This window comes from Catharus ustulatus, chromosome 3 (genome assembly GCF_009819885.2).
Source record: "Catharus ustulatus isolate bCatUst1 chromosome 3, bCatUst1.pri.v2, whole genome shotgun sequence".
NCBI classification, from domain to species: domain Eukaryota; kingdom Metazoa; phylum Chordata; class Aves; order Passeriformes; family Turdidae; genus Catharus; species Catharus ustulatus.
The window spans coordinates 70648336-70673069 of record NC_046223.1 but is presented as its reverse complement, the minus strand read 5'-3'; the positions used below and the strand labels follow the sequence as shown (position 1 = coordinate 70673069).

The following is a 24734-nucleotide window of genomic DNA, read 5'->3' as shown; positions in this document are numbered from 1 at the left end:
GCCCCCTGGCATACCAAGCTCTTAAGTTAGTATTTGTAAGCTTCTAAATATAAGAACAATATTAATTATTGGTGATTTTATGATAAGGCTCTTACTGATGGTCGGGCAGTCTGTGTCAGTGGAAACTTCAGGACTGTCTGCGAGACATTCTCCAGTCTGGCTGTCACACATTCTCCCTCCACAGTTACATGCTGGGGGAAAAAGAAAAGACTTGTGAAAGAAGAATCTTCGAAATGTACAAGTCCCCCTCCCAAGACCAGTGAAATTATTATATTTAGGATTGTGTGTGGATATTCAAATCAATATCAAGAACTTTGTAGGCTGATTTTCCTTTCAGTACTTGGAAAAGACGTTTCTTGCACTGGTCAAATTTGAACAAATGAAATATGAAGTTGAAAACAGAATGAGAACACTTCTGCTGAAATGACTTTTTCAAATGTTGGTCACAGTAGAGTCAGCGAGGCCAGAGTTGCCCAGAAGGGCCATTGTACATCAATGTCTAGAGAGGGTGACATTTAAGAGATGTATTAAGAAACGCAGGGCAACTGAAGTTAATCATTACTTACAAATCTCTCCACAGCCCTGTGGAATTTATCAGCACTCTGTCAGGCTGTCAGTAAAAAGGCTTCAGCTATCAGGGATTGATAGTGGACTCCAGTTAGCTCATGTTAGCTTGAACATATCAAAAAGTAAATATCTCCTACCACTTACAATGAAGAATAAATGACGTTTTATATTTTTTCAAACTTGAGAAATCAACATTTTTATTGCCAGCACAAGTGGCTTTTTAAAAAGTCCAGTTTTTAATCTAACATCTCTAAATCTCTTTCAAGGTTTAATTGGCCTTTTAAAATATATTATTTTAAAGATTAAAATATTCTTGGAACACTTTGATACAATAACAAAATCTCAAGCAGAACATAAGAATGGCAGTAATCTATCTGGAATTTATTTTGGTCTTGTGATTCATGGTTTCAGCAGAACCTCATAAACCAAAATATTTTGCTGCCTTTTTATTGCAGTTAATCAATCCCATTAATTGTTATCTATGAATTGCCCTTGTATTTACATTTCCCATTGCATATTCAAGGATTTGTCAAGAAAATACGTAAAACAACTTCAAAGACAACATCATGCACTAATGTCAGAGTTATTTTGTGTAAGTGGACCAGTATCAGTAGAACTAACACTGTTTTTAGTAGAGTAGAACTAATAATTTTTAACTAATGTAAGAACAGAAATTGGTTATGGGCTCTCTGATACAGTCAGCATTTTGACCTTATTCCAATCTGTGCCTCCCAGTTTTTGGACCTATGATTACTTATAATTTGTTATTTCTTTTTTTAAGAAGTGGAAGAAAAGTATTAGTTGAAAGTAGAGATTTGTCTTTACCTATATCATGGGGACTAGGCTATTGCCAGATAGCAAGAAAGTTAAAAGGTTAAAATTTCGATGAGATTTGTGGTCAAGAAAATAAAATTGTGTCTTCTCATTTAAATGAATACCTGTGAATCTGCTACACAAAATCTTAGAGCAAATTAATTCCAAAAGCAGTCAGGACCATTTTTCAACTACTGATTTAAGAGGTACCACATTTTTAGTAGAGAATTAAGACTTTCAGTGATACCATATTTTGCTGGGAGGGGAAAGCTTCTAAATGCACCTTTATTTCTGAGGGCCATTTGTGGAGAGCTTTGAATTATGGCTAAAGGATATGTGGTTAAAAAAAAATAAAATTAAAAGCAGCTGAAAACTATTGTTCACAGCTACCCAGGTTTTGTCTTCCACTTGAAAGAAAAAAAGAAAGATGATTTTAGATTGATAGACCTATTTCTTCAGTTCTCTTGCCTTTTTTTTTAATATAACCTTTGAGATGCTCTATGGAAACCATGTATGCAGACTGTCTTGATTTTTACAATAGTTTTGTTTCTGTATTTTTAGTTTAAAAAAGATATTTTACTTATTTCAGAATCAATTCTGAGCAATAGCTCCTAATTGTCCCACAAAGGCAAACAAAGCTTTCCCTGTGAACTACATAAATAGTTTGAATATCATGGATGGATTGATATATACTGCAGTCTGCACAGTACTGTGAACTTGTGGTGCTTAGCAGAAATGAAGATGAAATGAGAGGTGTGTAATTCTCTGGTACATAATACTGCAAAATCAGGATTTGCTAGAGTGAACTTCAAGATTAAATTAACTTCTGAAAAGAGAGAAGCTGTACCTCTCACAACATATTCAAACACCCAAGTGTTTTTTATTTTTAGCAAAGATGAAAGACTGCAAGGAAATCTGCTAACTCAGAGAATTACCACACTGATTTAAAGTCTGTGTGAACAGCCTGTACAGAGAACTCCTGTGTACCTCCTCAAGGGTGCAAACAAAAAAACTGTACAGAGATGATGAAAGTTTGATTTGAGTTTTGAAACTGTATATTCAGAGATGCCTTCCCAAATCACTCATTGCATGACCTGCTCAAACACTTAGAATGCCCTGTAACTCTGGAACTTGAAGACTTCTGGAAAAGTTCCTCTCAGGTGCTTGAAGCTTTTGGCCATAGGCAGGGCATGATTGCTGAGCTTTGCAGAGCTGAAGTGCTGGGTGTGTTCCTCCTGCCTCATGGAATTCAGGACCTACAGATTGGATCCTATCACACCTTCCTGGACAACTGCAATTAAGACATCTCAGGTGAAGTGAATTAGGCAGTGAATTTTATAAACAAGATTTTCTTTTGCCACCTCAAAATCCCAGACATGCTGAATTTCATGAACATCTCGGCTACCTAAATCCAGGCAGGGAGTGAGTTTTGGGGCATGCTATTCCCCACAGCTGATGTCTTTTTAGCTGGTTGGGATACATGGCTTTGGCTTTTGGGGTCATTGTGCATGAGCACAATCTCTTCCTGTTCAGCATGAATGAAATTCATCCACGTGACTTCACAATGTGAGTTACATCCTGGAGATAGGCACTCAAATTCTAGCTGTTATTGGAATATAAAACCAGGAAGGACCAGTAGAGGCATTATGCCATCACATGTGGTCCCCTACAAGTGAAGATAAAAGCACAAAGGGCATTTGATTATCTAGCATCCTCACAGCCTCCATCCTGTATGTCTCAAAACACTTTATAATAAGGAAGTAAAAAAACCAAGTCCAAGTACACAGTGAGTTTCAAGAAGGATCCAGACATTGCTAAGTCCCTGAGGTCTGTAGCTTTGTACCTGGAGGCTCTGGAGCACTTCTGAGGTCCAAGTTGAGTGTGTGCTTCCACCGTCTTACCTTTGAGTCAGGCTGAGGTAGGAATAATCTGCCTCCCTCCTTTGTGTTCTGATCCTTGAGGGACCCCTGTCAAATAGTTTTGGAGGGAGCCCCAAGGTTCTTGCTCTGAGCACTTGCATTTTGCTTTTAGCAGTCTGTTCCTAAGTGCTTTGAAAGAGGATGTAAACTTCTCTTCCAGAGCCAAAGCAAATGTAAAAGATATGAGGTCAAAGCCCTGTTTGGATTGAACTTAGACTAAATTAGGACAATATTAGAGGAGACAAAACTTTGCAACCCCTCTGTGCAGGTATGTTCTGTTGAAGCACTCTGGGTAGCACTTTACCGGACCTTGAAGGTATAGTTACCTTTCATGTGAAAAAACAGCAACCAGCAGGAGTACACAGACTCACAGGAAATGCAGAATATATTACCATTGTGGAAAATAGCAGAACGTGAGTGGGTCAGGACAGGAAGGATGATCCTGTTGCCATAAAAAATACTTTCAAGTCTATAAGCACCATCAGCCTGAGTGGTCATGGTGTGGACAAGCACAATGGTGAGGACTTTGCCCAAAGAAGTCTCAGAAAACCTTATTTAAAACGAGATTCAGGAGAACACAACAATGCCTCCATTAAACCTGCCCAGGCACTAGAGATGTTAGAGTCTGGGATCTGAGACTTGCTCATGGGAGATGGAAAGAGATATTTCTCTGGTGCATCAATGATTCAACCGAACAGGCATTCGAATTATCCCATCACCTGCCTCCTAGAGCCACAGGTATCTGACAACTGGTTCAGGCATCGCTGATTTCTGGGAGATCATCCACAGACCACGCTGTGCACCTGTTGCTCAGCTCTGCTGTGCCAAACTGCAGACCATACCTGTGCAGTTCTTGGCGAATCTGGCGTCCCCGTAGTAGCCCGGAGCGCATCGTTCGCACTTGAACCCGCTGGTGTGGTGCAGGCAGTTGCGGCACTGGCCAGTCACTTCATCACAGTCTTCAAAAATCAGATTTGGGTCTGAGTTGCCATTGCAGTCACATTTTTTACAAGTGCTTCCAATTAGCAAAGGGTTCCCATAGTAACCAGGGGCACACCTGAAAGGAAGAGCAACACTGGCAATGACGAACAGTGAGTGACATTCCTACCTGCGACACCTTTTTCTCTCTGACCTTATCTATGTTACCAGGAGTTGATTACTATCTGCAGTTTCTAATGGACAGAGAGTTAATTAGGAGCTTTACTCCTACAGAGGCTATTTTGTGCTCTAATCTCAATCTGTACTGTTATGTATTTTCCCCTTCCTGGACACCCCTGGTATCTCATACATACCAGTCTGCATTAATTTATTTTTCTGTGTGTGTCTTTAGTGGTGAAGTGATTTGCTCCCTATTGTTTTGAAATCTGTGACAGAATTACTTTGGCAGCAAGGCAGCTCTACAGCGTTTGTTTTGGTCTCTTTCAGCTCTTTATCTCACTAACTATATTGTGTTATATAGGAAACTGTGGTAAGAGTCTGCATTTCAGGATGCTGAAACCCAGAGGCAGTTCAGACCTTATTTCTATTATAAATTTACATAAAAAGTACTGATCAGGAAAGGTTTATAGAAATATTTCTGTGGCGAGGTATTGGGGTGGTTTCTGTTTTTTTGCAAAACAGAATAGGCCCTGAACCAGACTCCGTTTTTCAGATGTGTTTGATGTTATCCTGTTGGATCAGGGTAAAAGGCTGAAAGCAGTCACCAGGAAGGGAGGATTCCTCTCTTGGTTTGCAGAGGGAGAGAGGGAGGTGGGTACCAGGCACCCCAGCGAAGGCCTGAAATAGGTCCAAATTTCTTCTCATGTCTTATCATGTTTGGGAAGCATTTCAACTGAGAAATTTCTACATCTTAAAATGAGAGACATGTTGAGATTACGGTGTTTTTTCAGAGTATAGACACACCAGCAATGTGTACCATTCCTGGATGATCAGTGGCCCTAAGCAAAGAGGTAGTAATAGATTTGGTTAATTGGAAAGAAAACATCTCAGTTAAAAATGTTTCTGCTGGTATCAGGGAATGTGCTTAAGCCTACCAGCAAGGCAAGCTTTTGCAAAGCAACCATTGACACAAGGAGAGCTAGTACTGGGGTGGGCATGGTGCATTATTGAGAGTGAATCCGTGAGCAAGGGATTCTCTGGGGGAGCTGGCTTGTGGAAAAGCATGGAGCAGTGTCTGATGGACTGGAGGGATCATCTGGAAGAACAGGGGCAATCCACACTGTTAACGGCTGAAGGAATTGTAGGATTGAATAGTTGCCTCAATGATTTAGGTAAGGAATATATATTCTAGTTCATTCTGTTTTATCACTATGTTGTCCTTGTCTCCCAACCGAAGTCCTGTTTAAGATGCTGGTTTTTCTGTCTGCTGTTGGTAAGAAGGGAGAGTAAGCACTTCAGGCAGTTCAGATTAATTTTCCCAGATTCTGGTCGGGTAGCTAAACCAAGGTCTATTGTCTTCCAAAATCTGAACACAGTTGAATTCAGGTTCTGCCATGTCTGAACCATGAAAATGTGGGAGAGCTGATAAAAGCTTCAAGATTTGATCTGTTCCTATATTTTCTGATTTTTTTTTTAAATTTATAAAGAGAGTAACTTCCTCAACACTGCTTTGTTCACATTCCAGTCCTGAATCCTCAGTAGAAACACATAAAATTTTAAGTATCTTAATATAAACCACTTGGCTGTCTCAAATGCTGCTTTTGTCAGTGACAAAGGCTCTTTCTGTCTCTTTGCAGCACTGCCAGAAACTTTGGTGCAGATTTTATCATTTGGGTGACCCAGATGTAAAGAATTAAAGTGTGGCTGGGAGTTCTGTGCACCCCCTGAAGAGCTGTGAATGCAACACTGAGTGCAGAGTGTCATTTATGATTATGATTTGGTTGAATTATTCCCCATTCCAGTGGGAGTTAGGGTGGGCAGTTTTGGGTCAAGCTACTAGCCAGTCATGTCAGAAGTCTTGCTATGATTTTCTAAGATCTCAGTTTTTTGTTTTCCTGTGGTCAGGTATTTTCCAAATTATCATCTGTCTAATGTGGCCACCGGGTTCACAGAGGCCACTGAGTAGGGCTGGGGTCAGAGCAACCTTTTGCTCATTGCTGCCCACATCTACCAACCACGGTGTGCTGTCCCCACCAGCCTGCAATGTCTGCCCTCTCATCAGGACAAGGCCATTTCCACCACTTCTTTTCTGAAATAAACTGTTTAGTTCACTTGCCAGGAATGTAGAGGACATTTCCTCACATCCCCACAGATATATTTTACAGGTGCTGCTTTTTTATGACCACCTGAGGCACCAGAACAAGTTGCACCAGAGAAGCTGTGGATGAACAGTTTCCTATCCCTGGAAGTGTTCAAGGTCAGGTTGGGTGGAGCTCTGAGCAACCTGATCTAGTGGAAGGCATCCCTGCCCATGGCAGGGTGTTAGAAACAGATTACCTTTAAAGTTCCTGCACTCTTCTATGACTCACATTTACTAGCCATAACTTTTCATCTAGAGCAGCCATTTAAAGCAATATGAAACTTTCAGAGCTGAAAATAAATGTGTTACCTTCACTCTCCCCTTCCCTTTGCCACTCAGTACATCTCATAAAAGAAAACTCGCGCTGAAGCATTTAATCTCTTTTGAATTGTGGGTGGAATGTGAGAAGAGCAGAGGCCACTGACTGGAAACAGACTGCTCCATCTCTGCAATTTATGGCCTGAAAAAGTCAAGAGGCCTGCAGTAAATGTCTTTTCCTAGATTGTATCAATAAATGACTTTTTTTTTCCTCAAAAAGAATATTTTCTCTCCTATAATAAACCTGCAAGGTTGTCTTTGTTTAATTTTGCAGCCATAGTTTCTTCCTGTAATTATCAGTGAGTAAAAAATTAACTTCCTCTTCTCTGGCAATGCCAAAAGAACATTTTTCATCTATTTGCTTTGGACAGTAAAACGGAATTTGTTCAGTTCTTCTTTTTAACATTTGTGCATTGACAAAACGTGCATGTCATCAGTTACCATCCTGATGCCTTACTACTGAAGTCCGGGAGAAAAATGATTATTTCCTAAATTTCAATTTGGGAAGCTGGTTTTCTCAGTTCCTAGCAAGGTCCTCTGTGAATTCACATGCCCTTTTTCTGGCAACACCCAGCAGCAGCAGTGTGTGCCAGGTAGAGACTTGCTCTTTAGCAAGTGGGCAGGTGCAAGCAATGCATCAATCCAGCTTTGAAACACTTTTCGACATTTCTGATACAAATGGGAGCAGAAGCAGGAGCCTACCAGAAGGCAAGTCCTGTTTGTCACTGCTTGCACCTTACCCCAGCAATTAGCCAAGGTCTTAACGTGGTGACCAGGACAGGCTGACCTCTTTCTGTAGCTTTTTCTACACAGCTCTGCCTTCCTGGAGACAGATGCACGGTGTCAGGCTGGGTAGTGGCCATTAGAAAACAAAGCTATTTTCTGCTGTTTCTATGCTACTGCGACCCATTTCATAGGATTTGTATCGCTCGTAGTCTGGGTTGACATTTTAATAACCATTAAGATACCTCAATGACCTTTTAATTGTCTGCATTATCCTTTGTGTATAAACCTGACATTTTGAAAGAACAAAAGAATACAGCCATGGGCCTGTAAACAAGGGTGGGTTTTTTTATTTTTGTGCCATCTGCTTTCACTGTTGCTGTCATCATTTTAGTGATGCAGAGATAATGGACTGATTTTTTTGCATCATCTGTAAGAAGAAAAGCCTTTATTCATTGTTCATCTTACCTTTTTCATTTTGATTTATCTTTGCATCTTAAGCATCCCTTTACGCCCTTCTCTGACAGTTACATTAAGTATCATTTGAATTCCAGGCTTGCCAGTTATTGACAGTTGACTAAAGACTTAAATACTTCTGGGTCTTCAAGGCAAAACAAAAGGAGATGTTCAGGAAGCCATTGTCTGAGCCATCCTATATCCCTCAGTCTTTGTGTTAGAGCTGTTATAATTTATTGGCTGCTCAGGGACAATTTCTGAATTATAATCAGGCCCCTGACATTCATTTAAACATAATCCATGTGTGTTCATAACAAGTAAGAGAGCCTCTTACAGCACATGAAGTTATATTTCTGCTATATAGTTCAATTTATTTGTGTCCTTTTTTATTTAGGGACTATTTACTGGAAATTATTTGTGGACATAAGGGAAAGTTCAAAAGCAACACTGACCTACAATTGTTAGCTTGACTTCACTGTAGTATGCCTGTGAAGTGCATTTAAAATAAAACTGAAAAAAGCTGCATCAGCTTTAAGAATTTGACTTGGCAGTAGATTTTCTCCTTTGCTTTTGTAAAAGTTATTCGGTAGAAACCTGCTATATATTTTAGAGTGGTAAATTGCAAGAGGCATCATTGTGGTGAATATTTTTCACTTCAGCTGCCATTTCTGATTTGTAACTTGTATTTCTAAATACATTGCATTCCTTTAGGAAGATCACAACATGAAGGTACACATATTACGAGATCAAATATGCTGACACTTCTCCACAGCAAATTTTTGCGCTTTTTGTAGGAACTGAATGGGATCATTTAACAGACACAATTCTACCCAGTGAAAACAGGCACATAAGACTTCTCCCCAATATGAGAAGATTCCCTGAAAAAATTCTGGACTTCTCTATTGCTGATCAGCAAGTGATCCTATGAGTTTCTTACCTTTCACAGTTGGGTCCTGCATAGTTTTCCTTGCAGACACAACGCACACTTCCACTTTTTCTGTAACAGGAGACTGCGAAGCTGGAATTTCAATAGCATGAATAGTTAGAATACCAGGCAATGACAAACACTTGGGAATGTTTCTTTGTTATAGTATGGAAGTTTGTCAGTGTGAACTCTGGTTCTTGGTTGTTCAATTCTGAATGGGTGTTAAGTTCTTCACATAATTAACATTATAACCCTTCTTTAGACTTTAAATTAATTTAGGAAGCACTAACTAGTGTATAGAACTATGGAGCTATATAAATACAGATGTACATGTATGAAAGTTGTTGTCTTGCAGTGCAGATCATACACATCTGCAGGTTTTGATACACACACTTTAGATAAGGGACTTAAGAGCCTTGACATACAATGTGTATATCATGTGAACCTAATTGCTTCCTTCTATTATCCCAAGGAATAAAATATTGTTTGTGGAAGACACTACAGTGAGCACTTCAAGAACTGAGATTTTGGAATGGGTTTGGCAGTTTCCTATGAAAATCCTACAGTTTTTCTCAAATTCCAATCTGGAAGTTCCTAGTGGTGAAAACTGACCTAAGTAATGCTGTCCTCATTCAGAATAACTGGGTTTACAGAAACTGAGGCTTCCAAGTAAGCTGGAAAGAGTCTGTGAGCTCTTCTGAGACCAACATGCTGAGTAGGGATACTGGCTGCAGTAATGGGTTGTAATTTCTACTGCTGTGATTCTAAAACATGGATTCCTTTGTTTTCTTATGTTTTCAGGATTTAACAAATGTTTAAAAAAAATATGAGACCCAAGAAACAGCAGTAGCCAGATGTGGAAAGTGCAAATTTTATAAGCATTTCAAACACGGTGATGGACATGGCTTAAATACATTTACAGGGAAAAGAGATTCAGTCCTAAGATGTTTCTAGTTAGTTTGCAACACGTGTGACTAAATTCCTGCCAGCACTAGAATGCAGAGTAGTGAGTGGCAGCAGTTTCCAGCTGCAGGCCCATGGTTGCTGAAACACAGCTCCCTCAGTCATGGGCAGCTGTGGCTGGGTTGCATACATTTCACACAGGACAAAAGACTCAGAGCAATGGGATAGTGCGTGATCCATGCACTGCTTGTTCCAGGAAAAAACAGCATTGAAAGGTGACGAGAATTCCTGCATAATTTCAGTTCCTGACAGCATTTCTCAACTGGTTGGACAACCAGAGACAAAAAATCTGTCCAGATCTCTGCTGTCTCAAAACATTTGACATAACCAGAGAGAACATAAAATGAGATTATTCTCACAGAATTTACAAATTAACTGCTGTGTGGCTTTTGCAAGAACATGTTGAGAAAGTCATAATAGTTTGGCAGGCTTCCTCTTCTTTAACAAAGTCTAATTCCTTCACGTAGTTGCAAAAACCACATTGTGGGTCTGTTATGCAGTAAGACTGAAATCTTCCTCAAGTTTAATACTTTTGGTGAACTTGCAGGGGGAAAAAAGGCTTTATAATTCCCTTGGGTTTGAAAAGAAGTAACATCTGCTGGGCTGTGGAGCAACCTCCATCCCCCTTTTTTTGTTCCAAAGAGATGACATTACACTTCATGTGTAATGTCCAAAAATTACTCCAAAAGTTCCCAGGGTAGAAGATATATGAAGATAGTCTGGTCAGAAAATCTAGAGACATTGCTGAATTCCTGGAAAAAATATCAATCTGGTGAGTCTGTCAGTTTACAGATTCAGTATTCTATTTCCAAAGTAAAACAGGGTACAAAACAACATCCTTTGGATGTTCTTTTTTTAAGCCATTTAATTCTTCTCTGCTTCTGGTAGAGTTATTATTTTGCTTTACTCTTTATATGTAGTAGGATTAATGAAGGAAAATTGAAAAAAACAACTAGTAAGGAATATTTTTTCTTTGAATTTAGTTAACCTTTAGTAAAGCTTGATGTTGCTCAGTTGTTTTTTGCCTGTTCCAGCCCCAGCTGTAGACTATTTCTGTGGTCAGGTTTCTCTCATGCAAGCAGCTGAACAGGCAATTTCTGCCCATTATTTAAATAAGGGTTTGAGGCAACTTGGGATGGAAAGTTCCTGAAATCATTACCTTTTCTGAGGGAAAACCAAGGAAGAGAAGTGGATTTTAGTTTCAAAGGGAGACAACGTTGTAGAACATAGAATATTCTGAGATGAAGGGACCCCTGAGGCTCATCAAGTCCAAGCCATGTATTGCTGCTAATACCGAGCATCTGCATTCAGGTTTCTTGCAACATTTATTCTCCCTTCCCAATCCCATGCTGCTGAGTTTTGGGTTTGGGGTTTCCTTCTCCCTAGTGGTGTGGAATAGGAGAGGTGTAATGTCCCTAGCTAAGAAGCATGCTGAAACTGGGAATGCTCCTTGGCCTCTGCTTCCATCTCCCACAGCACTAGCAGAGAAAAGCTGTAGCCTGACTCCCTGCTCTCAGGGAGCACCTCTGCAGAGCCTTTGGGCTGCAGGATGAGGCAGGGTCTGGGTGAATGCAGACCCAGTCATGCTGTGTCAAATCCAGCTGTAGGGAACACACCAAACCCTGCCTGCCTGGCCTTGCTTGGTAGAACCCGAGGCTCGTGTGGTAGTGCCTCAGGCATGTGCAGCTCAGGCTGTGGCTCAGAGAACAGCTTCTTACACCACACTGGCTGCTCTGTGCCCAAAAGGTTACAAAAACCACTTTTACCAAGAAAAAAGAACCATTGTTGACTGTTGTATTTCTAATTTTTCAGGCATTACAGCTGCTAACAAAACTGGAAGAAATAGTTTGCATAATCTCTGAGCTTGCTCACTCCTAAGCCTTTCTACATGTGAGCAAAGCCGGGTTCTTCCACTGTCTCTGGAGGATCTTCTTTGTAATCCAGGCAAAGCTGGAGTTTTTTTTTCAACAATAGCTATTCTTCACCCCATGGCTCTTCTCACATGTCTGCAGCTCACTGCAAAAGCCAAGAAGGGATCTGTGGGAATTTGGCTGGAGTGATTTTGTTCCTTTGCCAGTTTGAGGCCTAAGAAGCTGAGCAAAATGCAGCTCATCCCACCTTAAGGTTGTGTGAGTAATCCTATAGTAACAGCAAACAAATACAGTAAAGACAAAATTCCCTTCACTATGAACTCCTGCTGAAAGCAGAATGGGAAACAACACGAGATAAATAGCTAGCTGCCTGAAAAACAGCATCAGCCTGTTGGCAACTATTTACTAGCATTTCCCTGTGGTGGGATTCACATAGATACCTCTCTCCCAGAGCATGAATCTGAGTAAGAGGAAGTTGATAATTTCTTTCAGCTGCATTACTCACATGCCACTAATTGTTTCTAATGGCTGGTTGTGGCTTGTAGTTTTGGGTTTTTTTTTTTTTTCCTTTTTGTATTTATAATTTTTTTTTTTTCTGAAGGCACAAAGCACACAACATCTGGAGTTCTCTGACTTGGTCTTGGTTTCTGTCAGGCTTCAGAGTTTCTTAACCAAAAGTAGCTGGGCATCAGCTGAAGGGGAACTGTACCTGTCACAGGGTGCTCCAGCACTTTCCTTTGAAGTGTTAGTGTGCTAACCAGGTCCAGCTGCTGTAGATTCAGGGGACTGCAAAGTCATGCTTTCTTTCTTGTGTCTGGTTTTACTCCTCAGGTGACATGGATTGAACTGTGGATTGAACTTTCTGTCTGTCTTTTTTTTTTTTTTTTTCCTTTCTGTCTCTCCCAGCCACATATATCTCTGATGCCACCTTTCTTGAGAATTGGTCTTTAAGGGATTTTAAAAAGCAACCAGAGAACTGAACAATCTCTTCTACATAAAAGGGTGAACTTGAACTTGCTCATTCTCCTCCCTCTTCATAAGAATTGGTATGAGAATTTAGAGATATTTTTGCACCTTCTAAATGAAATGCTGTTTTCTGTGGTTATAAACATGAGCAGCTGGTAACCCTCTTATTTTCCCCTGTGTTTGCCAAGGGCAGCAGCCTTTGTCTCCTGCATTCAGGAAGGAATGCTGACCCCACCTTGGAAAGGGCTGAAGCCAACCCAAATCAGAGAGAGGCAAAGACTCTTTACATACTTGGCAAGTTCTGGCAGGGGGCAGGGGCAGGGCTGGCAGAACGTGGGCGCTCCCCTGACAACATCACCAATGAAGCCATCCGGACACTGCTCACAGTGCTGCCCTGTTGTGTTTCTCTGGCAGTCCTGCAGTGGAAAGAGACACAATGGTGGAAGTTAAATGGAGGTGCTGCCTAATTCGGAAAGAGATCACTTAGCTGAAGACATGGCCAAGCAGAAAAGTGGCTGATGCCAGACCTTGACCTTTCAAGGTGTTGACAGGTTAAGGCAAACAAGCTGACACAGCTGCAAATAAAAATACTATAAATGATTATAATGACCAGCAGCAAGGGTTGGCAAGTTCAGTACAGGACAAAACAGACATATAACGCTGGCAGATGCTGCAGCAGAAGTATCAGAGTTGTTCAGGTTAGCTGCCAGCCCTGTTTTGAACTGCATGTTCCAGAAGAGAAAAATCCCTTTTAATGACTTCAAAACTATATAAAAAAAGATATCTTCTGGTAAATACTGTGAACAAACTTGAGCCAAGAGACACGGTTTCAGCAAGACTGCTTCTGGGACTTGATGACTGGAAAAGAGCATTAGGAGCTGTCTCATCAAGCTACTGTAGAAGAGTAGGAAGGATGCAAATTCCACTCTTGCAATTGTGCAAGGAGTTTTGCAGTGTTCCTGAATCAGAACTCTCCAGTTACAGCTCTTTCCATGGATGTGAGCAGCTATGCCAGGTTTGAGACAGCAAGGAAGTAGATCCATGGCAGATATATGTGGAGAACTACTCTATCAGTGAATATTTGCTGTAGGTTTGGGCTATAGCTTCTTTGATTCTTTCCTCTTCTGAGCTAATTCCACAGATAGTGTAAACTGAAGACTTACACATGTGATTTCCATCCCTGGGAAGATGACAGTGTCTATAAAGTGTCTATAATAAAAAAGAAGACCTCTTATGAATAATCAACAACTGATTCAGAAGTCCTGCTTCACTATCTGCTGCACAATGGTGCAAATAAGCAAGGATACAAAGGGGAACCAGATGATGTAAGCTATCTAGATTTCCACAAAAAACAACTAAGTTGACAGGATACTTGGAAAAAGTTTCTTTCGCAAACTGAAAGCTGATAATGGGTAGGAAATCAAGGGTAGGATATAACAGTAATTTTTCAGAGTGTGAAGAGTCACTATTCAAATCACCGAAGCCTTGGTGCTGATATGAGTTTTGTTCAGTATTCACCAATGTCTCACAGAGACACAAAATGTAGTTCTGCTCAGCTGGGACAGAAAGGCAGGAGGGAGTATTTGGGTTATGTATAATTCAAAAGTTTGTAAATAAGCTGAATGAAGTACAAGAGTTCACCCAAATTTTCCAATACAGGAACTGAGGGGCATGGACTTGAAAAGGTACTTCCCTTAACAGAACATGGATTTCTGCTACTTGTTGCCAGGAGGCAAGAGTACTTGCAGAGACTAAAAGGGATTCCTTGGATGAATTAATGGGCAAAAGATTTATAAATGGATATTCCAAGGACTCAGACGGTATGTGACATACTCTAATACAGCAGCTGTGGCTGATCGTGGATTACAAAGCAGAGACTTCAGAAATGGGTCAGCCTAGGTTCTCTCCTAGCCTAGAACCTCTCACTGCCTCTGTTGGAGATCATACATGGGCTGCAGAGACATTCAATCAGGTCCTGCATGCGACCTCTTGTGCTACCTGGCCCAGGAGCTAGGAACTGATAGGAAAGGTCTGTGGGATTTCAGGAGTGCTCCAAATGGGCAGGAGCTCTCCAGCCTGGGACAAGGGGCACCTTGGTGTCTGTGGCTGGAAGGTCTTCAATAGTGCTGAGGTTGGGTGGGTGGGTGAGCTCAGCTAACCTACTGCTCACCTGCAGCAGCCCCTGCAGATTTGAAACTCACTTTCATCTCCAAACATGGTGTGTTCTTTGAAGGAAAGAGTATGAGAAGAGAGGAATGTGATTAGGGAAGACATTTAATGAAAATAAATAGTCATGCTTCACTTGCACAGGCATTCCTAAATTAGTTTTGTATCCAAGTGCTGTGACTTTGATTTAGTGGCAGAATTTTGTCTTGGCAACATTGATGTTTTTGGTTTTGCTTGTGAAAACACATCTGATGTTTTTAAAAAACCCAATATTTCTTGCTTGAATTCCATAAAGGATCCCCAAATATTTATAGGCTCAGATCCTTTTTGATTCTAAAAGACTTTGCTGGTCTTGCTTACTGCATACTTTACAGTCACAAAGAACCCATTGCCCAGAAATTATATTATGTATAAGGCTGTCATTTGGCCAGAGACACTACAGCAAGTAGAATGTGATGAGAAAAAGAAGAAAAAGTCAATTTTTTTTTCCATGGATCTTTAAATAGATTATCCATTAGTAGTTTTAGAACTAAAGGTGGTTTTCCTTAGTCATATTTGCTGGAAGGAATAAAATATTTAGTATATAGAAAATAAGAAGGTTATTTTAATTAAGAGCCTCTAAAATGAAAGACTACTAGAAGGAAGTTTGAACAGGAGGAAGGGGAGGAGGAGGAAAGAAGTACACTAATAACAGGGCATGTGGTGAGAGCCAGGAGGCTAATGGAAGGCTAATACAGTTTTAAAAATATTTTACATTTATCATACCCAATGAAAAAATTATGTTAATGTACCACCAGAGAGACAGGAGGGAGTGGGCACTGAGCACTTGAGGTGCTTGAGCCATCCTGTGTCTGAAGCGCTGGCAGAGGCCTCAGGTATGTTTGTTTGTAACCTCTACTCTGATCAATTCACTTCATCTTGTTTGGCCTCAGCTCTCCAAACAACACAAGGGTATTAACAGAGTAAATCTACTACTGGTTTCCAAACCTCAAATACAATTACAATGAACAGAGCAGGATGGCAAATGTTACTCCTCAAATCTGCACTTTTTCATTTAAACTTAAAGGAAATAAAAAAGGGCTCTCTTACCCCAGATACCCCATTATCTGAGTGCACTTTTGCAGTTTTTCTCTGGTTAGTGATTATGTAAGAACAACTTGATCTTATTTAGCAAGACACAACTTCTGTGAGCCATATTTTTACATGATAGAAAAGGTTTCCTTATATTTTATGTTCCATTATTTTGCATCTCCAACTAAACTGCAGAGTGCATTAAGCCCAAGAGACCTATCTGAAGGCAGGGAGAACACCCTCCCTGCAGCTCATGGGTGATTCTCAGCATTGAGTGACACTCTCGTGGGAGTTTGAGCAAAATGTTTCTCTTCTCCCTGGATCATTTTGAGTGGGTGACCATAATTACCCTGGCTTCTAAAGCCTTCTGCATGAGCCTACTGCATGTAATCATTCCTCCATCAGTACACCAGCAGCTTGTCTGATGATGGAATGGCTGGACTGTGTTTGCCTTTGTAAGAAAATATCCTGGCTGGTCCTACTGGTCTTCTCTGACACTCTCAGAGTGCCAAAAATCAGTGTGAGCATTTTAATCTGGCTCTTACTGTAACTATTTGTGCACACATGAAAAGAACATGAAATGGTGCTATGAGTGGGTCTGTGGTGTTACTGAGCTACTAGATCCATTTGATTGGAAATTAAAGCTGGAACTACTGTTCTGAGAACACAGAGCACTTCATGTATGCAGTTCTTCCCAGTAGATACCTTTGTGCAGAAATAATAATGAAAAGTTTGTTGATTCTCTTCAGGCAATAATACTAGGACAAGTGTCTCAGCACATGACAAGCATGTTTGTGTAAATTAATATAACTGAAAAAACGAGACATGGATCTGCCCCAGCTTCATTTTGGAACCTGAACTTGCAAGAAAAAAGTTCATTCTGATGGTCTGCAAAGGCACCAGCTTCATTAAATCTGCCATTTATGCAGTTTTAAGGAAATTACTTCATCTGAGAGATAATGAAGTGCAATTTAGGCAGTCTGAACCTCCTCCATAGGAAATAGGTAGCGGATTGGTTTTCTGTGTACACTCTGAAGTTGAAGAAAGACAGGACCTGCCACAGAGTGGTGCAGAGCACCTGTTAGACACCTAGTGCTGGATGGAGACACTCCAGGGGCAATCTAAAGTTAATACTCAGCCCTGCCTCTTGTGAAGTTAGTACAGCAACACCCTCCTCCCCCACAAACCACAAATAAAAAACCCTAAAATAACGAGGTCTTAAATATTGTCTGTGAAATCTCATTACTTTGGAGATGAAAACAGTTATTGTTGCAAAGTATCCAGAATTGTCAGTTTGTTTACCTTTTTTATCGCTCATTACTTGTCCTCCTGAGAGATAGTCTCTTAACAACTGTCAATGCAGAAGATTGCAGAAGAATGAATAAATTACCTGGGTAAAGAGATGTAGGTGGTTTACATGGCCATGCAGTCTGTATTTGGAGGTAGATTTAGACTTCTCCTCATATCTGAGGTTACAGAACTGCATAGACTGCCCATGCCAGCACACCAGAATTTGTTGCTATCCAAAAAAAATAATAATTAAAACCAGAGTGTATCATCATGACTTGAAAGCCAAGAGTTGTACATGTTTTATCTTTTCCATCTACAAGGTTTAGGGTTTCAAGCTTTCTCTCTCCAGCCATTGTGGGTGAGATGCAGCATTAGTTTTCAGAATTTCGTATGGAAGAAGGAGATGAGGCACTTAAAGTAAACATAAAGTATTGTGCTTTTTTTTACTAAAGTAAAGACACCAGTCTAAGTTAAAAAAAAAATAAAAAGAGAGAGAGAGAATAGCTACAAAATTATGTGGTTTGGGTCAAAATACCCCATCTATGTCAAAATTTTGATTTGTAGACCTTGTCCTGTATTGGTGAAGTGGAAGCTGATGCCTTGCCAAATGCACCTGGCCCACTACTTTCTCAACCCATTACTTGTGGCAGCTAACTGTGACAAATGTGGCTGAGCAGGTGGGAGAGCAGCAGCAGCCCCTCCTCACAGTCCTGGCCCAATTTCCTTCACGCCTCTTACACTGGCTGTGCAGGAGTGGAAACAAAATACTCACACATTTTGGGTCACTGTTGCATGTTTTCAATAGTAAACTGGGTAGGATAACAAATACTAAGTTTAAACATAACTAAGAGGGAGGGAAGTATCTATACCTGCGAAAATGTGTTGACTAATGTTTTTGACAGTTACTGCATTGTAATACTGTGTTCTGGTTAGATTTCCAAACATATGTCACCAATGCTGTGTAGATATCTGCAGCCCATCTTTACAGAAAGAAGCAGTGAGCTGTAAGCAGCAAGGCTCTTCGTGAAGGCAGAAGTACCTAACGAGCCGGGGAGTTTTGCTAGCTCCCTACTGCTTTTTGCTCATGCTTGATGGATGGTTGTAGATCCACTGGCAATTCTCCAGACCAGCCTTGGCAACCATGTGGAACATATTATCCTCTTGGGCAGAACTGCTAAATCTGTTCCAACCTTTCCACTCAGCTGTAAACCCAAACGCTTAAACACAAATCACTTACACGACAATACACTCTATTGTAAAAAATTCCATAAAAGGCTGGAAAGGATACCAGTGAATTTATCCTCTCCACTGTTAGGATCATTTGGTCCTTCTTGTTCCAAAATGGTTGCGACTATTTATTTATTTGTTTCCTTATGAGTATTTGGATGCCTTATATAAAGACTGATCAAATATATGGAACTGAAATCATAGCCAACCACTTAGAGATTTTTAGGGAGACAAGAAATTTACCTTCACCTTCTGCTATAATGCTTTCTCCAGAGTTATTTGTTCTGTTCTGTATTTTCATGTATCAAGGAAGATCTAATCTCCATTAATAGTTGGCACCTCATGTAAGACACTAATATCTCACTTTAACAACAATTTTGCCTGGATAAACAGCTTGGTATTTTTAAAGAACTTTCAACCTTTCAATCCACATTATTGTGTTCATTTGAAGTCATTGCCATAATATACTGGAGTCACCTCAAGCAACTTGCTTCCTTAGACTGTGCAATCAAATTTTAAAGTATGGCAAAGCCCTGTGAATTGTACTACTTGCACAATCCTATGCAAGTGTGACAGTTCATTGCTTTAGAAAAGCTGTTTCACTTCCATATGCCACTCTTTTCAGAGGTGACAACCACAACTCCTCCGATCATGAGTCATTGCCACGCCTGAATTTTCAAATATTAAACCCTCAGTGGATGTGCTCTAAAGAAATAGGTCAGCTGTAGGTTGCTGATGGGGTGATGGTGAAGGAGGTAAAACTGGGGGATGGTGAAGGAGGTAAAACTTTCCCTTCATATCTTCCTATCCTACTAGCAGCAAAACATGATGGGCTTCATGCAGGGGAATTGAACATTCCTGCATCTACAGATGACCACTTGGAGCTCTTGCAGTTTCATCCAGTTAACATCGCATATATGCATGTTTCCAAAATCAAAAGCTAGAGCCTGAAAAGAGACTTACTTCGTTTTCTTCTTGTAGCCAGGATTGAGAAAATTATGTTAAAAATCCGAAGTCCAAGATCAGCACAATGAATTGGTGCTTCTTCCCCTACTGGCCTTACATGCATCACCAGATAGTGTCTTTGAAATGAAACATTATTTGACATCTCTCTTCTAATAAATCATTAGTAGAGCTTAGGCTGTGCTGGCTATTCTTCTTCTAACACTTGGGTGATTTTCTATCCTAACAAAATGGACTCTGTGTCTCTTCAGTTTTAGACACAGGATCACGTGACTAATTTCTGTACCAGTTTTAAGTGGACATCTATGCAAGAAAGGCTCTGTCTGTAATAATTTCTTCTGTCTTTGTTTCTTCTACCTAAGGAGATTGTTGATTCATTGATTGTGTCATTCAATAAGCTTTTTATGACTTGTGGATTTGATTTGCACTCTATGAATAAGCTGAGAGAAATTTTGAAGCGGAACCTCAAGATATATATGTCAGCAGAAATTAAAGATATGAGCACTCTACCTTAAGGCATCATTAAAAAGGTTTAATTTTATTTGGTTTTGAATTCAGGGCACAGGCCAATGAAAATTTCATTAATTTGTGTGCTGTGAGAACTACATTTGTCAAATTGATTTGAGAGATTTACATAATATGATGGCCTCAGAGCATCATATGGGGCCTGACCCCTTCTTTTCATCCAGTGGGAAGTAGAGTACTTCTTTCTTTTCCTACTGTCTTGCCCATTTATTCAGTTCTTACAGCTTAGTTATTACTTAGACTATTAAAAAATATCTACCAACTGAACACAGGCTATTGCTACATTCATATTATTATTGCTTCCAGCATTGTTAGCAGAGTTAATTTAAAAAGTGATGTTTTTTTTTTTAAATGTTTGGATCATTCCATTATGCTGATAAACAAGCAGATATAGAAGACTTTAACTTTGGGGAAGATCAGTTCTTCTAATGATCTGCTGCTAAAGATGTTTTGTATCTATGGTTCAAGGTTAAGGTGAAATGTAGTTTATGATGGATGGTCCATAATTGATAAAACTTTGCATCTTGGAAGCAAGGAGATAGCAAGTTCATAATCATGGAAATAATAATGTGAGATAAATACAGATTTAATTTTTAACAGCTCATTAAAAGCAAACTGAATGCAGAAAATCTTGTCTACCTATCAGGTGTGGTGGTTTCCACTGCAAGAATTATTGGAGTAGGTTGCCCAAAATTTGAGAATAGAGAGAATGGTGAACACTCTATACTACATGGTCCTATCTCTTCACAGGAACTCCCAGCTATACAGGTATTGACTCATTTCTGCCCCAGCAGGCTTTAGCCAGATGGTACATGTCCTTTTCCAGCTCTTAGGGAAGGCTGCTGTGTCCACTGATTCTAATACAAGTCACATTACCAACCATCAAGTCACCTTTACCTAAATTGGAATAATTGGAATAATTTATCTAACGTGCTTCTTCCTGCTGTAATTCAAGCTACATATTCTTTCTCTAAGCTTTTCTTCTCCCAGGCTTTCTCAGTCACGTTTTGCTGTTTACCAATTTCATTAATGTTCCAAACTTCCCCAGAAATTTCTGAATCTTCAGGGAGGTCCTGTTACTGCAGTCCCCATGGGCAGCTCTGACTCTGTTTTACACTGTAAAACCTTTAAACCTCCTTTTCATTCTGCACTTTTCCTCTAGCTTTTTTATTTTACTTAAACCTTTTCACTGTTTCTTTTTTATACAGAAGTAAATGACCTTAGCTTAATGACTTTTAAAATCCTGCAGATAAGTTATCAAAGGGCAATTTGAACTCAAACAATAAACTAGGGTTTAGCTTTTAGTTTTATTCCTTACTATCTAACTGGTTCCAAGAGAAGAAACACCAGTCAGGAATGCACATTTACTTTCAGATCATTTCTTCCTGATACTGTAAATTATCTGGTTTTGTTTTTTTTTTGGGTTTTTTTTGAACCCTTGACTTCAGCCATATTTTTGTAGAAGATAGGAAACAGGTTTTCTGTTGTGTTTGTAAATTGAGGCTATAATCACTTCCTAACTCATATATTCTGCTCCAGAAGCTCTCTAGTGACCAGACGTTTGACAAGCTCTCTATCTTGTTCCCAAGTCTTCCACCAGAAGTTTCTCCTTGGCATTGTTGTCACTTGACACTAAGGGAACAATGATCCCATGAGCCAAAATCCTTTTGCATGTGGAAGAGAATAGCTGGGAATGCCTGGTGGTCTAAAACCACTTTTGAAACTTTAATATTAAAAACTAAGCCAATATGTGTTCTGCAGAAACCAGCCAATTCTAAGCACATTACAGTGGCCAAGCCAGAGTAATTTTTCCTGTGCTGAACAGCTGCACTGTCTTCTTCCCACAGAAATAAAAATGGTAGGAAATATGCCATGGAACTTGACTTGATGTATTTGTATAACTGATAACTTGATAGTGGTTGCAACAATGCAAAGTATGTGAATATTATGAGTCCATTTTATGAAGAGATAAACTGAGGGCAAAGGTTTATGACTTGTCAAAAATAACACATGGCAGAGCAAGGGGTTCTGGGCTCTACTCCTGCTTTACAACCCTGCAAAGAGTATACTAGTGCCTAGCTCTTGCTATGTGGTTTAAATACAGTATTAACTTCCGTCTTTTTTTTAGTGTATTAGTGCCCTGATTGCCTGCTAGTAGTTAGGATTAGTTTTACTGGGCTGCTTTTTGCTCTGGAGCTACAAATGTTTGACTACTATTACTAACACACAGCTTTCTGTATGAGGTGATTGTGAGTTAGATTGAACATACGGGAAATTGTAACAGTACCTTGGAATTCCACACTCTTCCCCTGGTGTATTGTTTCAACCTTCTCATGTTGTTCCTTCACAGCAGGAGACTGCCATGCAGCTGAATTTCTATGGGTAACACATGTACCATACACTCACAGGGGTCACTCAGCACTGTAAATTGTTTATACTATGCACAGCACTGTATTCACAAAGGGGAGAAAGAAATGTGTTTGAATTTATACATTTTTTCTCCAGAGGTATACAAAACTCTTTCCATATTTCTGATGGACTAAAAATTTTCTACATGCTAACTCTCATAAATTTTGCATGAGGGAAGTGTTTTGAATCTGCAGAGATAATTTAAATGAGAATTAATTTTGGACAGGATAATTCATTAATGCATTGATCTTGGCCCTAATTATGATCCTTCTTCAACAAAAAACTCCTGTGGTACAGACACTGATTTTGCAGTATATTGAACCTGAGCATTGGTGTTGAAAGTCAGACAATCAGAGAGCAGAGTAATTCCTTACCACACAGATTCCAGATCCATCAAGGCATCTGTTTGCATTGCCATTACAGTTGCAAGGGGAGCATTTTCCTGAGCTGGTACGATAAAATCCTTCTTGGCATCCCTGCAATGAGAAAAAAATTATTTCCTATGCATATGTAGCTGGAGACTGAGGTTTGGTGAGAGGAGAGGAAAGCAAGACTAGAGCCATCAGGGCTCCCCAGAACACACTGTACCACCCCGCCATAGCAGACCACACATGCACTGCTGAACTTGAGTCTGTTCTTTCACTCTCTGTCCTGGTGCTTGGTTTTTTGCCTTTTTGCCTTTTTGACTTTTTGAGTGTTAAAGCTGTCAGCATTCCTGCCTGCGTCCTGTCCCTGACAAGCTATGGGTGTGGACCTGGCAGGTTCTTGCTGCATGTTGTGCTAGAGGATGTTAACCAGAAATCATAATCCTTATTCGGTAAAGAAGGTGCATTTATACGAAAGGAATAGCTTTTACTGAAAAAGAAAAAAGAAAAGGAAAAAAAAAAGGAAAAGGAAAGTAAAGAGCTTTAGAAAATTTGCTTTACATCAAAACTTCGATGAAATTTGGATTAATAACATATGGGAAACATACCTAAAAAGATCAATGCCCTTTTGAATAAATATGTGGTTTTGCCTGTTATATATAAGTAATTTTGATAGCTTGCCAAAATGAAAGAGAAATTGTAATTATCTGGATAACCTTATTTTGAATAGTAATTAAAGCAATTATATAAGGAGTCAGAAACACAAAGCTATTAAGACTGAAAAATAAAAGAAAATTAAAGAGAATAGTTTTTGTTGTGTTACATATACATTCTTGTTCTTCACTGAGAAACTTTTTCCTCACTATGCAAAGCCGGAGAGATGTACACAGGCTGACCTCAGGACTGATCTCTGTTTATTCAGGTACCCTCTGTCTCCCTGCTCACCCTGTCCAGTTTCTCTGTGTCACATGTATTACATGAATTTTTGGATCCTAAAATATCTCACTCTTGTCTAAGTCTTGCAGTATTGTTGCAGAGCTGATATGAAGACACTGGCATGCCATTTAGCCTCCAAAAATTGTTTTCCACACCAGTGATTTGCCAACAGTGATGGTTCCTCTGTCACTTACAAACAGCATCCCTGAGGTGGCTGTCAGAGCTTAAGGTATGCTAGACTTTCCTGAAATATTTTTGTGGCTCTCTGTACAGAACTTTTTGTATTCTGTGACTCCTGAGGTCACCTATCCTGGAATAAAGTGGAAAAAGTGTAAAGTTCAAGTAACTCAGAAGGGTGTGCGCCTTCTTGCATTTGTATGAGCTAAGAGGCTTCTTATTGTATTGTGCTAGTTAAATCAGGACTAGTTTTCCTTTGTATCTTCCTATTCCTTATTTTCCTGTGTTGCCCTGAAATCAAGGATGAGGTACTTTTGAGCATTGTGCAGAAAAATAGCTCAGCACCTGTTGCCCATAGCATGCCCAGTGTAAGCTATGGCAGAACAGCAGGTATACAGTACCAAATGCAGACCCACACAGTGATACCTCCCCTACGCTCAGAAAGGGAGCAGTTATGCCAAATGTCCCTGCTGGGACTAGCCAGCCCTGGCACTGTGCTGTGGCCATGTCACTCCTGGGACCTGCACTGGAGTGTCTGCCTGGTGCTGTAGTTACAGCTGTGGAGCACTGGGGAGCAGGAGCCAGCAACCCCGAGTGTAAGCTTCCATTCCCAAGTGTGGGTAGGTCCTTCTTTCCAGCCAGACAAGCATCCTGCTTATAAACCAATGTATCTTAGGAGATGACTAACAACAGGCTTTGAAAATGAGGTTTAGGAATGAATCATTAGTCCGATCTTATCCCAGAGAGCTCTGGGAAGTTGAGATGAACATAAATGGAAAACTCAATTGCTTTTACCATTCTTGTGCACAGAATTTTATCTGGTTTGTTTTGGAAATACTTTCTTTG

At 40.0% G+C, this 24734-nt stretch overlaps 1 protein-coding gene across 1 annotated transcript in view; it reads right to left on the bottom strand.

The window, feature by feature from the left end:
• The window catches only part of LAMA4 (laminin subunit alpha 4), a 99135-nt gene that overhangs the window by 54070 nt on the left and 20331 nt on the right, over window positions 1-24734 (bottom strand). Inside the window, exons 2-6 of the mRNA XM_033055343.2 lie at window positions 22785-22886; window positions 13051-13175; window positions 8972-9052; window positions 4142-4356; window positions 96-191 (exon numbers count right to left, since the gene is read on the bottom strand). Of these exons, the coding sequence (XP_032911234.1) occupies window positions 96-191; window positions 4142-4356; window positions 8972-9052; window positions 13051-13175; window positions 22785-22886 (619 nt within the window). The remainder of the gene's footprint in view (window positions 1-95; window positions 192-4141; window positions 4357-8971; window positions 9053-13050; window positions 13176-22784; window positions 22887-24734) is intronic.